Source organism: Lepus europaeus, chromosome 10 (assembly GCF_033115175.1).
Source record: "Lepus europaeus isolate LE1 chromosome 10, mLepTim1.pri, whole genome shotgun sequence".
NCBI lineage: Eukaryota > Metazoa > Chordata > Mammalia > Lagomorpha > Leporidae > Lepus > Lepus europaeus.
Genome location: NC_084836.1, coordinates 83,178,372 through 83,193,831, shown reverse-complemented (window position 1 = coordinate 83,193,831; position 15,460 = coordinate 83,178,372). Strand labels below are relative to the sequence as shown.

The window sequence follows — 15,460 nt, the reverse complement described above, 5'->3', positions numbered from 1 at the left end:
TTCTGGTTCTCTCCCGAAGTGCCCTCAACAACCAGGGCTGGGGCTAGGCTGAAGCCAGGAACCAGGTGGTTTCTCACATGGTTATCAGGGGCTCAAGTACTTGACCATCTTTTACTGCCTTCCCAGCAGGGAGCTAGATGAGAAGCAGAGTAGCTGGGACTTGAACCAGCATTCCAATATGGGATGCTGTTATTGCCAAGTAGCAGCTTAACTTGCCGTACCAGACTGGCTCCTCTGGGTCCTGTTTGTTTAGCCTGCTTTTCAGGGTTCATCTGTGTTGTAGCATGTATCCACACCTACCTCATTGTGTATGGCCAAATAATATTCCATTGTATGGATATACCACATTTTAAAAGTCTGTTGACCCCTTGATTGAAGTTGAGTTTTTCCTGTTTGGGGTCTATAATGAATAATGCTGCTGTGAACATTTGTGTACATGTATTTGTATGGAATTCTTAGGTTATATGTGACTCCATGTTTAACTTTATGAAGGGCTAGCACATTGCTAAAATGGCTGCCTTACTGCACAGTGGTGTATAAGGGGTCCAGGTTCTCTGCAGCCTCACCAACGTTTGTTACTGTCCATCACTTTTATTTAGCTATCTGGGCTGCTGTGAAGTGATAGATGTCTCATTGTGATTTTGGTTTGCATTTCCCTAGTGATCATTTTCTTTTCATGTGCTTATTGGCCTTCATGTTTGTTTTCTGCAAAAACATCTGTTCAGATCTTTTGACCATTTTTTAATTGACTTATTGCCTTTTTCAGATTTATTGAGAGATCTTCTGTCCACTGGTTCAGTCTCCACTCACTTTGTGCCTCCCATGGTGTGCATTAGTAGGAAGCTGGGATTAGAAGCAGAGCTAGGTTTGAACCCAGGCACTCTGAAATGAGATGTGCAGGGCTAAACACCCACCCCTGTCTTTTTTTTATTGTTGAATTGTAAGGGTTCTTTATATATTCTGAATCTGATTACAAGTATTTTCTCCCATTCTGTGAGTTATGTCTTTACCTCACCTGTATTTTTATTTCTTAAATTACCTGGTGTTAATTATGGGTACAATTAATATTCTAACATGCAGATCTCAAATTTAGCCATCTCTTTGTTAAAGCAGTAAATATTTTCTTATATAATCTTAATTTAAAACTTGGAGATTGTTTTGTTAAGTAGAATTTTATTGGAAGGTGACTAACATGTTAGTGAATATTGATCACATAATTTTGAAATGTAAGTACAACAAGGTTCAGAACTTTTAATACTTTTTCTAGAGAAAGAGATGCTATAGAAATGGAATTTTCCAAACCCAGCAACGCTGAGCATCTGTGCATTGTGAAAGGAATTTTGGATAGCACTGCTGTGCAAACTGGAGAGATGCTTTGTCTCTGGTGATTGTTCTGAGCAATTGGTATAATAAAATAAAGCAGCACCCTATGAAGCATTGCTTTCTAGGTTTAGGGTCCAAGAGGCTGCTGTAGCCGAATCTTCCCACATGCCTGCTCCCCCCGTCCCCCAGTACTGATGAATGCCTTATGTGTGTAATTTTTAACAAAGTTTGATTTCTGAAATTAGTGGTTTCAATTCATATTTTCTCATTTTCTTATTGACTAGTAAGTATATGTGAAACATTTTAAGTATATGCCAGTCTATAACTAAAAGTTAGTGTTTTGTATTTGCATGATAAAAACTCTAAGCCTCATCTGTTTTCTCATGATAGGCCTCAGGAGTACAAGTTGCTGATGAAGTATGTCGCATATTTTATGACATGAAAGTTCGGAAATGCTCCACACCAGAAGAAATCAAGAAGAGAAAGAAGGCTGTCATTTTTTGTCTCAGTGCAGACAAAAAGTGCATCATTGTAGAAGAAGGCAAGGAGATCTTGGTTGGAGATGTTGGTGTGACCATAACCGATCCTTTCAAGCATTTTGTAGGAATGCTTCCTGAAAAAGATTGTCGCTATGCTTTGTATGATGCCAGCTTTGAAACCAAGGAATCCAGAAAAGAAGAGTTGATGTTTTTCTTGTGGTAAGTGTGTTAGAAATATTGACCTCAGGGAAACTTGAATTAATCCCTTATTGTCAGCTCTTAGAGAACTGGTTCTAGGACCAGTCATTTTTATTCAAGCTATTTGCAGTTACTATAATCTAATTTTTGTTTATAAGGTTTTGTAAGGGCTTAGCTTTTGGGACTCGAATTATCACTATTGTATCTACTTGAAAGAATGTGACTTTTCAATAATTGTGTTTTGTGTTGTTTTGTTTTTTGGTGAGGCAAGGGCAGAGAAGGTGGATTTCTCTTTTTGCTCTGAATTTACTGATTATAAGCTAAAGATTCCAACTTCTACTAACATTTTCTGTAAGCCAGAATCCTACCTCTCCAACATGCCGTGCCAAGAATTGAACTTACTTGTCCTGTATGGTGTGCCACTTTGGCAGAAGTTGTCACTGTTGCCTCTTCACTGTGATTTGCTCTACATTGCACACTATACAGTAGGGCAGCCACTAGTCATGTGTATTTTAAGTTCATTTAAATTAAAATTCAGTTTCTTATTTGAATAAACTACCACATTTCAAGTGCTCACTAGTCACGTGACTAGAGGCTGCCTTATTGAGTAATGCAGTTGTAGAATTTTCCATCGTAGAAAGCTTTGTTGGACAGTGTTGCTCTGGATCGGGTAGGAAATGTTCAGCCCATGGGCCTGTGTAAGGCCTTTGAAATCATTTGACCTGATTCTGCCCAGGCAACCACAGGTGGGACTCGAAATTCAATAAATCTAAAGTATGCAGATTTTTTTTAAAAAGGTTTATTTATTTATTTGAAAGAGTTACAGAGAGAGAGTCTTGCATCCACTGGTTCACTCCCCAAGTGGCTGTAACTGCTGAAGCTGTGCTAATCCAAAGCCAGGAACCAGGAGCTTCTTCCAGGTCTCCCATGTGGGTGCAGGGGCCCGAAGGACTTAGGCCATCTTCTACTGCTTTCCCAGGCCATACAGAGAGCTGGATCGGAAGTGGAGCATCTAGGACTTGAACCGGCACCCATATGGGATGTCGGCACTGCAGGCGGCGGCTTTACCATAGTGCTGGGCTGGCTCTGCAGATTTTTAAGTTGATTTTTTTTTTTTAAGATTTATTATTTGAAAGAGTTAACACAGAGAGAGAAGGAGAGGCAGAGGTCTTCCATCCGCTGGTTCACTCCCCAATTGACCGCAACGGCTGGAACTGCCAGGAGCTTCTTCTGGGTCCCTCACACTGGTGCAGGGGCCCAAGGACTTGGGCCATCTTCTGCTTTCCCAGGCTATAGCAAAGAGCTAGATCAAAAGTGGAACAGCCGGGCCTCAAATTGGCGCCCATAAGGGATGCCAGCATTGCAGGCGGCAGCTTTACCTGCTACGCCATAGCACCGGCCCCTAAGTTGATAATTTTTTATGGCCCACAAATGTAACAAATATCTAGATGGCCCTTGGCAGAAAAAAGGTTCCCCACAACCCCTGCTCCAGATGATGAAAAGGTGCTATAAAGTGTTTGGGATGGCCTTCTTCTGGAATTATTTGGGTTTTTCAGGTAAAATCAGTATTTGAATTTAAGCTATAGAAGCTATAGATAAAAATCACACTTGTATCCTCATTTAATGACATCATACAACATTCCTTGTTAGGGTCAGGTAGCCACCTAATGAAAATACTCCAAGTGTAAGAGGTGGTGACACCCTCCAGTTTTTAGGAGGGAACACTTTTTCCAATACTTTGTCCTGAGCCAGGGCAAGGAAGAGGGGGACTTAGCCTTTAGCCATGTGCCCTCAGCAGCTTGAGGTGTAAGGGATGTGGGGCTAAGAGGCCAAAAGAATCGGAGTTCAAAGAAGGGTAACAAACTAGGGTGCTGTATGGACCACAGCTGTGAAGTCCGGGTGCATGTATTGGAACTCACCTTTACTGTGGCTGCTCCGTAAAGATAATAGTTGGTAAGATTTAAAATAAGTATGATTTTGATTTGAATGAAGGTGCATTCATTAAATGCATTGTATTGCGTGGGAGCCTGAGAAAGTAGCTCTGAATACATAGGCGGAGTCCTTGCCGTTCTGGGTGTTACGGCGGAGTGTCACATGAGCCAGCTAAAAGCACATACACTTAAATTGCTATTTCCTTCACTTAAAGATTTTTTTCCTGGTTTTAATGAATTTCTTCATTATGAGAGCTATACATGATTACTGAAAAATACTTGGAAAAGAAAAGTAGAAAAAAGAAAGGGAAAATCATTGTTAATGCAATGATTTATTTTGCAGTATTAATTTTTAAGGAAGAATAAAAGTTTATTACAGGCGTTTTCTGTAAGAAGCTGTTTAACCATCTGGCTACATGAACTCAGCTCAGTGATTGCTTTTTCATGTCCCTGGCCTATTTGTGTAAGAAAAGTACCCACTTACCTTTGTAGCTCACACATGTGCTGGTCCTAAGGCGGCTGTGGCTTTGACCCCTCACTGGGCTGTGGGTCTGGAGCCTGTGAGCATCAGAGGGACAGAGGCTGCACACAGGGTGGGAGCAGGTGAGGCGAGGGCCACACTGTGATGCTGCTGACTGTAGAGCGTCCCGGATCATGGCCGCTAAATGGAATCCTTACATGCCCAAGCATTTCACTCTGCTCCGTGTGGGGACTGTGGCACAGAGCCAGGCCTGAGGTCTGCTTGGTCTAGAGGGAAGACGACAGTGACGTATAAACAGTCTGAGTGGGATGAAGGGTTGCAGTCTGTTACGCACTGCGTGGTTCTCCAGCGCTGCTGAGGAAAGTGTTGTGAAGCGTGTGTGTGCTTCTGTTCACCAGGCGGAAGGCACTAAAACTTGGAAAATACAAGATGGTGATACTGACAATATGTAGTTATTGCTGAAGTGCCCTGTACCATGGAGTTATGATTATACATATGGACTTAGTATTTTTTCCAGAAAATTGTTAACACTCAGATTTTGATTATTAGTTTGTGAGAGACTGCTGTTGGAATAGATAGAAGTGAAGGAACTCAGGAGAAGGAGACTTTTGCTTTATTTGCAGTTTATTGTTCTTTAGTAAACATTTTACAGCAAAAAGCCCAAATACTTGATTCTGGATGGCAGATACCATTTATTCTCTGTATTTCTTCTATGTTCTGAAACTTCTTCTAACTAGAAAAACTTTCAGAACTTGAATATATGTGGTTGTTAGGCGAACATAGCAGATAAAAAAAATTAAAAAGAACTACATTACTGATAATGTTTTTAAATCAGGGTACTTTGCTTTTTCAAAAAATTTCTTTTCTTAAAAGATTTATTTATTTATTTATTTTGGAAGGCAGAGTTAGAGGGGGAGAAAGAGATTGCCATTCCATGCACTAGTCTGCTCCCCAAACAGCTTCAGTAGCCGGGGCTGGGCCAGGCAGGAGCCAGGAGCTTCAGCTGGGTAGCAGAGGACCAAGTACTTGGGCCATCTTCCTCTGCCTATCCAGGCATATTAGCAGGGAGCTGGGTTGGAAGTGCAGTGGCCGGGACTTGAACTGGCACATTAGGGAATGCTGGTGTTGCAGGGGATCAGTGTGCTGTGCCGCCATGCCAGCCTCTCTCTGGCTTTTTACAAACTGTGCTATCACCCCGAGTAACTGTGTGTGCCTACCCATAACATGACTCTGGGAAGAGGCAGGGAAACAAGCAATTTTACTTGTTAGGGAAATGCTTTCAGGAGAGGCAAGCACCCCTTCCTCCCTGTGGAGGCTGTTTAACAAGGTGTACGTTGTGCTTTCTCTAAACTGGCTTTCTTCATTTTTGGTGTCTTCCTTTCTAGGGCACCAGAACTAGCACCTCTGAAAAGTAAAATGATCTATGCAAGCTCCAAGGATGCAATCAAAAAGAAGTTCCAAGGTATGTTCTAGACTTGACTTCCACATTTAGAGTGTGGTGAGTCCCTGGAACGGAGGAGAGCTGCAGCTCTTCTCAGCAGCACCTCATTTTCTTTGGAGAACTTACCTGTAGCTTTACTGTTGAACGGTATGATTTTAGGTAATTGATTCATCTCCGTCCACTGGCGAGTGCACTCACTCCTCGAGCTGGCAGTTAAATTTGACTTGCCACTAGGGGATTAGGATCCTGATGTGGTCTCCAGCCAGACTCCAGCCAAGAGGAAACGTGGGTATGATGCAGAGTGCATGGGGTGATTGCCCAGAGGCCTGCAGTGGGGGCTAAGCTTGTCGTCTAACTGCTGTGTGACCTTGGCCAACATCACTTAACCTCCATGGGCCGTCGTTCTCTCAGCTGTAGAATGGAAGGTGTGGTTGGGGTCAAAAGTAAGCATTAGTTTAAGGGTTTGCCCCACTGCCTTCCTGCCATGACTATTTTCAAACATCTGATTGAGCCAGGGTCACAAGGGCTTGGTCCAGCACTAGTTTTGTTTGTTTTACTGTGACTGGTTTTTGTGTTCTCATAGCAGAACAGGTTTTCCCTGGTTTGACTTAGGAAAACAAAATTCTTGCTTCCTTCCCCAAGCCCTGCTGCTGCATAGTTCAGTGCTGCGTCAGGCTCCTCTTGCATTTGGCTGGATGTTGGAGTGTTCCCTAGAAGTGTGTTCTATTAACCAGTGTTTTAAATGACTCCTTAAACTTCAACATTTCCACAGTGAAACCAAAAAGATTCAGAGGGGATTCCTCATCAGATGAGTGATGCATTGCCTTTCCTAAAGGGACTTTCTGCATAGACTTGATTTGGTGATATTAAAAGATCGTTTGTTGTCTTTTTTATATTTAAGCATCACTGAGTGACCCAAAAGCTGACCTGCTGTGCTTTCAGCAGAGCTTGAGAAATGGACCTAGAATGTGCTCTTCACAGAGAGGCCACGGCATTCTTGTGCAGTTGAGCTCGTTTTCCAGGGTGGCAATGAAATTTTTCTGAGAAAGCAATTTGTAACACATTTTACATAGTTTTCATGGTGCTACATTTCTTTTCAAAGCATGTTTTATTCATTTGAAAGGCAGCAAGAGACAGACAAGAGACCTATCTGCTGTTTTTACTCCTCAAACCACTACAACAGCCATAACTGGGCTGGGCCAAAGCCAGGAGCCAGGAACTCCATCTGGGTGTCCCATGTGACATGTAGGGGCCCAAGTGGTTGGGCCATCCTCTGCTGTCTTCTTAGGCTCATTAGCAAGGAGCTGGATCAGAAACAGAGTAGCTGGCATTCAAACCTGCACTCTGGCCCAGGACGCCAGCGTCATGAGTGGTAGTTTAACCTGTTGTGCCACAACGCTGGCCCCTAGTTACAGATCAATGTATACCACAGTTCGTGAATGCCACAGTATGCCTGCTGGAACTGGTCTTTGTCATATAGAAATAGATAAGCTGCTACTGAATTCTAAATAAAATTGTTGTTTTTCCTCCCTAGGGATAAAACATGAATGTCAAGCAAATGGGCCAGAAGACCTCAATCGGGCTAGCATTGCAGAGAAGCTAGGTGGATCCTTAATTGTAGCTTTTGAAGGATGCCCTGTGTAGCTCATCATTCAGTGCCACAAATGGAAAGCTTCCATGTGTAATGTTATCTTCTTCTTGCTATATAAGTAAAGCAAATATATTTAGGCCAGGGTCTTGCTGAGAGGGAGCTGTCTTGTAATCTTTTAGAGTAAACTAAATATTCTATAAACGTGCAATCATGGCCCTAAATAAATCTAGATCTGCAGTTCTGTTGGTGTGAAATTAAATTCTTACTGGCCTCATGCTTGTTTTGATGAGTTGCCTTATAAAGATTTTTGTTAAGCTCAGGAGTTTTAATAATGCAGTTCACAAAATGGGGCAAGGCCATGTGAAGAGAATTATTACATCTGTGTTGACCTCAGTTAATTTGTTTCTTTGCTTAGAGAATTGGTCATAATCTGGTTATAATTTTGGTTCAAATTCTTTATTCTTCCTGAAACTAAACAGAATAATGGAATATAATTCTCCCCATAACATATAACAATACTAATATACTAACATAACAGATTAAGTTGGGCAGTCTTTTAATCCTACCCAGTGTGTAATGAAGACTGCCTCAAAATTGTGTCCACTTTGGATCCACGCTGATCTTGCAAAAGCACTGTTTCAGGCATGCCGATGGAAGCAGCTCCTGTCCCTGCGGTGCGCTTGCTACTTGCAGGTGGGGAGACTGTTTGGAGAGTGACCTTGCATCTTGGAAGTGGTGGTGTGTCCTCAGGAGAATGTGCAGTGTCTTGTAACAACTAATTTCAATGCAAATTAGGGCTCCATTGTAATGCGCTTTGTTAATGAAAATGATAAAATGATATATTGATGAGCTAGGACACCTGTGATTTTTTTTTTAAAAATTGCGTCTCTGTCGGAGCATTGCTGTTTCTGGGACAGTACAGTGTGGAAGAACATTGAGTGTGCGTTTGCTCGCGCCTGGGAGCTGTTGCTCAGCTGTGAAATGGGGAGCGGGTGCCACGGATGACATTGGAAGTGATTGTCATTAAACATCACAGGCATAAAACACTTTGAACAACATAGAGGTGCACAAACAGTCAAACTTAGAAGTAGCAGTTACTGGCTTTATGTAATAAAGGAAGCATTTATAACTTAATCTCTTGTGTAATTATTCACGTGTGAATTTGCCTTCCATGTGGGGTGAGACATCAAGGCTTGAGTATTTGTGACAGGAGTTTTTATTCCAAATATTTCCCCAAAATGCCAAGCTTTGCGGACGCAAGAAGGTTAAACACTTTATCTTTTTCAAGAGTTTACTAGAAAATAGTACTGGCTGATTGTCATTCTTTAATCCCGAATTTGTTTACTGCAAAGCAGTGTTTTGAGTGAGTGACCGTATATTAATAGGCCTCCAGGGAATCCGTGCAGGCCCAAGGCTGCCCTACTTGGCAGTCTGTAGGTAGAGCCAGGTTTTGGGTCAGATGTGTTTTGGGTCAGATGAGTCCATTTTGTGGTTTCTGCTATGGAGTGTGACCCTGCTACAGTAGCTGCCATTCTGTGCGGCAGCAGTGCAGGCTGCTGGGGACGTAATGTGACGCAGACATCTCCCACAGCACTTTGCTCTTAGTCCAGAAGTTTGGAAGATGCTGATAGATACGCACCTGGGGGAGTGGTGTTTTTTTCTTTTTAAGTAATTTCAGAGAGCTTCTACATGCTGGTTTACTCCCCAGGTGCCCACATTAGCTGAGGCTGGGACTAGAGCCAGGAGCTGGGATTTCATTCCAAGTTTCTCGGCATGGCCAGAACCCAGTTATTTGCGTGATCAGCATTGGCGGGAAGTTGGAATCAGGAGCTGAAGCTAGAAATCTGACTCCAGGCATTCCCAGGTGGGATGCAGGTGCCTTAATCTGTGTCTCGGCTGCTAGGCCAAACACCCACTCCTGGGGGAACTGAGGTTGGGGCCAAAACAAAACGGGGATTTAGACCTCAGTTGACAATTGTTAGAAGTAAAACTGCAGGTATACTCTGCTTCCAGCAAACACGTTACAAAAACGTATGCATGGGAAGCTGACTTAGGGTTCAGATACCTAGTGGCTGCTCTTTGGCCTTTAGACAGGCGAGTAAAGCCAGTGCTAACAATTCAGAGCTTGCCCATGCTGTTTGTTGTTCCAGAGAATGTAGTCTCTGAGGACACAGCGAACACATTGACGTGGATAGCAGAAGTCAGTCCAGTCTCGTGGGCTCCTTCACGTGAAACTGCCCAGAGTGCTGGCTGCTCCACACCTGGGAAGGCAGCTTCTCCTTCTTAACAGGTGCCTTGCCCTCTGGGCCATCGGAGCCTGGATGTGCCAAGGACATACTGCTTTGTGATCGGGGCCGTTTCTGAAATGTAATAGGCCCTGGACTGGGTCCCAGTTGGGCTGCAGCTGGAAAAAGGGACATGGATTGCATGGTGGCAGAGTGATGAGAGGGTGTTCCGGAAGCCAGGCTTCTAACTTGCAGTGCTCTGGCTGGCTGCCCAGGGCTCTCCTTGGACTCTGGCCAGTCCCCTTAGTAGCCAGCCCAGAGGTAAAGTAATTGCCACAGGTCACTTGACTTGTGACAGCTGGGACAAAAGCTGGTTTCTCATCCTGAGCCATTCCCTTCCCACCTCTGGTGAGTTCATTTCTAACATCTGGAACTCAGAGCTACCAAAGGAGATGTGAAAGGGACAAGAAAGAAGACATTTCTTCTGTTCCCTGGGCTCCAGTTAGACCAAAACCTGACGGGAGCTGGCCTATGCATCTGCCTGCCCTGTGCTGCTCCCTCCTCCAACTGCTGCCTGTAGACCCTGGGCCTGTGCGTTACGGGGAGTCGCCCACAGGTGAGCAGTCAGCTGGCTTATGAGCCCTGTCTGCGCGACGGGCGACGGGCTTCCAGCAGTCGCGGTGCTGTTTCCGGAGCGTGTGGGCCTCCATGAAGTATTGGCTCATCTCTGGGGATCTTGGTTGGATTCACCCTAAAGGGAGGCTTTTTTGGCTGGGTGTGCTCTCCCCACTATAGTGTAGCAGCTCCAGGCTCTGGCTCTGGCTCTGGCCTTGGAAGACCAGCGTTTCCCATTGGAAGCCAGCTGTCCAGGGCTGCCCAAGCACCACACTGTGGGACAGGCCACGAGCCAGGCTCCTGTGGAATCTGTAGCATGCTGACTCTTGTACGTACTCTGCTGTCTGCTGGAGTGGAACTTTGTCCTGGAAGGTGTGGTGGCAAGGCCTGCCTGATGCCTGGCAGATTCAGGCTCCCTCTGCTGGCCTGGGAGGTGCCACTGCTGGGCCTCAGGGCCGCGGAGGCAGGCGGGCAGAACCTTGGACTCTAGTAGGAGTGCAGGCTACAGGCGGAAGTTTCCCTCAGTGGTGTCTTAACTGAATTTCCCAGGCCAGCCGGGTAGGGGCCCCACACAACATGTACTGCACCTGCTTTTGTCCTCTCCTGCCCTACAGGTAGACGCTGGGCTCTCACTGTGCTGGGGAGGGGGGCCGTGGCCAGAATCCAGGGTGCGGTCACTGCCCAAAGGCAGAGCTTGGCACCCCCAGGATCCTCGTCTCTCTCCAAGGTCTCCCTTTCCCTCTGCAGTCCTGGGCTGGGCCTTGAGGGCATCTCAGCAAAGCCTCCAAGTCTGCAGTGTGGTAGGGAGGAGCTCCTTGGGAACGTAGGCTCCCAGGCCCACTGTGGTAATCCAAGAGTCCCGATGCAGGCGCAGGTCTGGCCCGCTCCCCAGCCACTCATCAGGGCCCCAAACAACTGACCTTGCCCAAAGCCACTGGTACGCTGGGCTCCCGCCACAAGCCTGCCCTCCTGCACTGGGTACACAGTAGGATCCGTTTTGAGGCACTGTAGGGCTCGGCGGCTGCTATTCATGGCAGTCTAAAACCAGTGTCTTCCCCTCCCATCCTGACTCACCCAGGTTGCTGATGCACTGCCCAGTGTTAAGTGTGGAGGTAGATTTGAAACCTGCCCTGTTACCAGGTGAGGTCCCTTCATTTCCATGGGGTTTGGTCTGGGCAGGTACAGGCATCAGGTTTGGGCACTGGTCACTTCCTCCCACTGTCTCCTGGCCAGAAACCATGGGGTCGGCGCTCCGGCCCCTTCTGCCGCCTCAAGAGTTCTGCAGGTGCTGTCTCCCCTTGCTGAGAAACCCTCTGTGACACCTCCTGCCTTTGGCTCCTTGGTGCTTTCCCCTCCCTGCCTCACCCCCGAGCATACCTGAACCTCTGCCTGCGGTTCCCAACAAGTGCCACCTCTTCTGGTGAGCTCCAGTGTAAGCCCACTTTTGGCGGGAGGTACTTCCCAGATTCCTAGCACCCTGTTTCCAACACAGGCTAGCAAGGGGCCACACCCAGGCTCAGCAGTGCAGCCCCTGGCGGGTGCTGCATTGGGCGTTGTGGGGGTGAGGACACTCCCAGAAGAGTTGCACCTACCACTGGAGGGGCTGTCGGGCTGCAGAAGTCCAGGGCAGTTCTGGCTGTAGGCCCGCCACTCCCCACTCCTGCAAGTGCTATCCGAGTGCCCAGCTTTGCTCAGCCAAGCTTGGCCAGTCAGCACCTCCCTAGGCTTGTGAGGCTTGGCGGGGGGTGGGGGTGGGGGGGAGAGTGGAGCAGCTCTGGGAGGCAGCTCCTTGACAACTGCCTGCCACCTGCCACCTGCCACTCAGGCCCACCTCCCTTTCCTGGCTTGGTCCAGGCACTGCGCTGACTGAGCCTCTTTGCCTCAGTTGCTGCTCCTGTTGCTTTCCCTCAGGAACCAGGAGCCCTGGCTGTGGGTTCCCAAGGACACCGGGTCTTCCACCTGTGAGGCTCCGCTTCCAGAGGGTAGGCAGGGGCTTCTCTGGCCAGTACCACCCCCTCCTGAGGTATGGACATTGCCAGCCAAGCCCCCTGTGCATTGCTGGGCTCACTTCACACAGGCCACCCACAGCCTGGGAGGGGCAGGAAGCAGCAAGTTTCATCCCCTCAAGGGAACTGAGACCCAAGCTTGCTCTCTCCCCCAGAGGGCGCCCCAGCACCAGACGACACTTCTGCACTGGGCAGCAACGTTGGTTTTAATGGCATTAACATCCAGGAGGTAACACCAGTTCCGGTTGGCAACTCGCAGGGGTCAGGGGCTGCAGCCAGGCTGAGCGGGGCTGGGCTGCGGCCCTCCAGTTTGCCCTGCAGCTTCTGAGCACTCGGCCCGGGCTGGCTGCCTTCTGCCCCACTGCAGAGACACAACAATTGCACTGATTGCCATGGAGATCTGAGCTCCCGGCCTCCCAGCTAACCCCCCAGGATCCGCCCGAGTTGCGCAGCCCTCATCCAGGGCTGCTGGGCTCGCGGGCATAGTGTTTATCCACCGTGACAAAGGTTCTTTGACGAATGGCAGTCTGCAAGCTTCGTCTCCGATGGCTTCTCCCGGAGCCCCTGGAGGGTGGGCCTGGTGAACGCTGTGGCGGTTGGCTGATTTACTTGTAAAAGGAATGTGTAAGGCATTTTGGTAAAGTTAACAGTAGGGTCTTCGGCAGAGGAGACTCAGACGGAGGTACCCTCCTTGGCGCCATTCCCATCCTGTGGACAGTGGAGAGCAGTGTGAAGGGGAGGCTGGGTCATCAGACTCGGCCCGTGGGGCTTGAGGACAGAAGGGTCCGTGCAGGTGTGGAGTAAGGACCAGGCCTTATGGGCTGCTGGCCAGGTAACAAGTCTGTCCTCACCACCACCCCCCCAGGGTGGTCGGTCCTACTTGTCCTGCCTTCCGGGGCTCCCAGCATCTCCCACAGCCCCTCTGGAGGCCAGCATGGCGGCCCCGCGTGAGCAGGCACTCACTGTTTTTGCCAGCTGCTCCTGCAGTTTCTTCACTGTGTCTTTCTCCTTTGCCAGCTGCTCCTGGGTTGTCTTCAAAAGCTCCTGCAGTTTGGTGGCAGCGCGCCCCAGGTCACTTGTTAACTTCTTCTCTTTGTCTAGTCGCTCCTGCAGGACAGGAGGTCACGTGTACAGAGCCATGCCCACAGGTCCCAACCCTCTGGGGACTGGAGTGCTGGGGGGCAGTTTCTGTCCCCCAGAGAGGAAGGGCCTGGCCCCCCACATTCCCTGCAAGGCCGGACCTGCTTCAGGGGCCTCAGCATGGCTCCCAGCCCCCATGCAGGTGGTGCCTGAGCTGGCCCAGGTGGGGTTGGCTCTCCCCTGCTGACCCCTCCGAGGCCACGAAGGGCCCCGGCCTTGGCACACACCCCAGCCAGCCCCTACCTTCAGCTGCACGGCTTCCTCTGTGCCCGGGGACTCCAGGGGGCTGGTGGCGCGGAGCTTTTCCAGCTCCTCCTGTAGCTGACACGCTGCTGTCTGAGCCTTGTTGGGGAGGGGAGCCAGACAGGGTGAGGCCTCACTGGCACCAGCAGGCACACCCCCTGGCCCCTGGGGACATAAGCACCCAGCCCGTGGCCAGGATGGGTAGTGGGGCCCCAAGGCAAAGAAGGCAGCAGAGTGGTACGGAGCACCAGCAGTCAGGCAGCCTTGGGACCCACTGCGCGTCCACCCCCTGTGTGCGCAAGGCCCAGCAGCAGCCACAGCGAGGCAGGGTGGTGACTGCTGGTTCCCCGGGGAATGGGCTGAGGTCCATGAGCAGGGCCTCACCTCTTCAAACTCGACTGTGAGCTTCTGCCGCCGAGACTGCTCGTCCTCCAGGATGGCTTCTGTCCGCTCCAGCTGCATCTTCAGCTGTGTGGGAACACAAGGACCGTGGGAACCCAGTGAAGGACCCTTTGGAACCCAGGGCTCCTGGGCAGGCCGAGACCGTGGGGCCCCCTCCAATGGCCTCTGCGCTCCCTTGGCTTCCGCCCACCTAAGTGGTTCCCGGCGCTCCCCTCTGCAGAGACGTTGGGATGGGGGGGTGTGTCTGTGACCTCAGAGACCACAGGACGAGACACCTGAGGACAGCCAGGCCACAGCCTTCCCGGTGACAGCTCCCTGAACCCTGCCTGTGAGGCCTAGCTGGTACTTGGGCCGAAACTCCGGAGAGCAGATGTTTCCCTTGGACCCCAAGGGCAGACCGACTCCCTTCAGCAGCAGCAGCAGCCCCTGCCCAAGGCACCTCCCCTGCCCGGTGGTGGCCACACCGCATCCTCGAGTCCCTCCCTCATGGCTCAGGGCCTCTCCACCTGGCTCCTGCCCTGCCCTCGCTCTGCGTCTCTCAGACCCTGGGTGCTCTGGGCAAAGCGGGCTGGGGACCATGGTGCAGGGTTAGGTGAGAATAGGTTCCACCTGGGGTTAGTGACACATCTCGGGGCCAGCTCACCGCCCTAACCTGCACAGGGTCCTCTGAGGGAGCAGCTGGGGACCCAGCTACGTCACCATCCTCTACGTGGCTCTTCATCTCACTCAACTGCTGCCTGACCTGAAACAGGGAGGGGCGGGTTTGTGCAAAGACGGCCGGTCTCGCGCCCACCTCGCGCGCACACACTCAAGGCCCACGGAGGGCTGAGGCTCCTGGAGGGGCCTGGTCTGGTACCTGGGACCTGTGTGCAAGTCCCCACCCCACCAGGCATGTGCGGAGGGGTGGGGCCAGAAACAGAACCTCCACTGTGAGCCAAACCGAAGGACGACCCAGAAGCTCCTGACCTCAGCCTGGCTCAGCCCTGGCCGTTGCGGCCATTCGGGGAGTGAGATAGCAGATGGAAGACCTCTGTCTCACCTTTTCTCTGTAATTCTTTAAATAAATAAATCTTAAAAACAAAAACAAAAACAAAAAACCACGGTCCTCTGCTCAGGGCGCCCATTCCTGGGCTGCAGGAGACTGGGTGACATCCTGGGCTCACTGGGGTGGGGCCTCTGATCCGAAGGGCAGTGTCACTTAAGCGGCTAGGGCCCAGTTCCTGTGGGAGCCCTGGACAAGGCCTTTAGCCTTGAGCCTTTGGTCTTGAGCCCCATCCACAAGGTCCTGCCTCAAGGGGCAACCTCAACAGCCTCCCCTCCCTCCCAGCACCCCCAAAAGCAAAAGCCCGACTGGCCAGCTCAAGGCCAAGAAGCTGTAGAGGAGA

General features: G+C 49.7%; 2 protein-coding genes across 5 annotated transcripts in view; one reads left to right on the top strand and one right to left on the bottom strand.

Annotated features, from left to right (window-relative positions):
- DSTN (destrin, actin depolymerizing factor) overlaps positions 1 to 7,945 on the top strand; it is a 35,362-nt gene extending 27,417 nt beyond the window's left edge. The window contains exons 2-4 of the mRNA XM_062203833.1: positions 1,714 to 2,021; positions 5,798 to 5,874; positions 7,388 to 7,945. Coding sequence (XP_062059817.1) covers positions 1,714 to 2,021; positions 5,798 to 5,874; positions 7,388 to 7,497 — 495 coding nt within the window. The 3' untranslated portion in view covers positions 7,498 to 7,945. The remainder of the gene's footprint in view (positions 1 to 1,713; positions 2,022 to 5,797; positions 5,875 to 7,387) is intronic.
- A 4,531-nt stretch (positions 7,946 to 12,476) lies between these two features.
- The window catches only part of RRBP1 (ribosome binding protein 1), a 64,413-nt gene continuing 61,429 nt past the window's right edge, over positions 12,477 to 15,460 (bottom strand). For 3 of the 4 annotated variants that reach the window (XM_062203830.1, XM_062203829.1, XM_062203832.1), the window contains 5 exons: positions 14,728 to 14,817; positions 14,058 to 14,141; positions 13,674 to 13,772; positions 13,254 to 13,397; positions 12,477 to 12,998 (listed from right to left, as the gene is read on the bottom strand). In XM_062203830.1, the coding sequence (XP_062059814.1) occupies positions 12,963 to 12,998; positions 13,254 to 13,397; positions 13,674 to 13,772; positions 14,058 to 14,141; positions 14,728 to 14,817 (453 nt within the window). In that variant the 3' untranslated portion in view covers positions 12,477 to 12,962. The remainder of the gene's footprint in view (positions 12,999 to 13,253; positions 13,398 to 13,673; positions 13,773 to 14,057; positions 14,142 to 14,727; positions 14,818 to 15,460) is intronic. The other variant, XM_062203831.1, reaches the window with a different exon arrangement.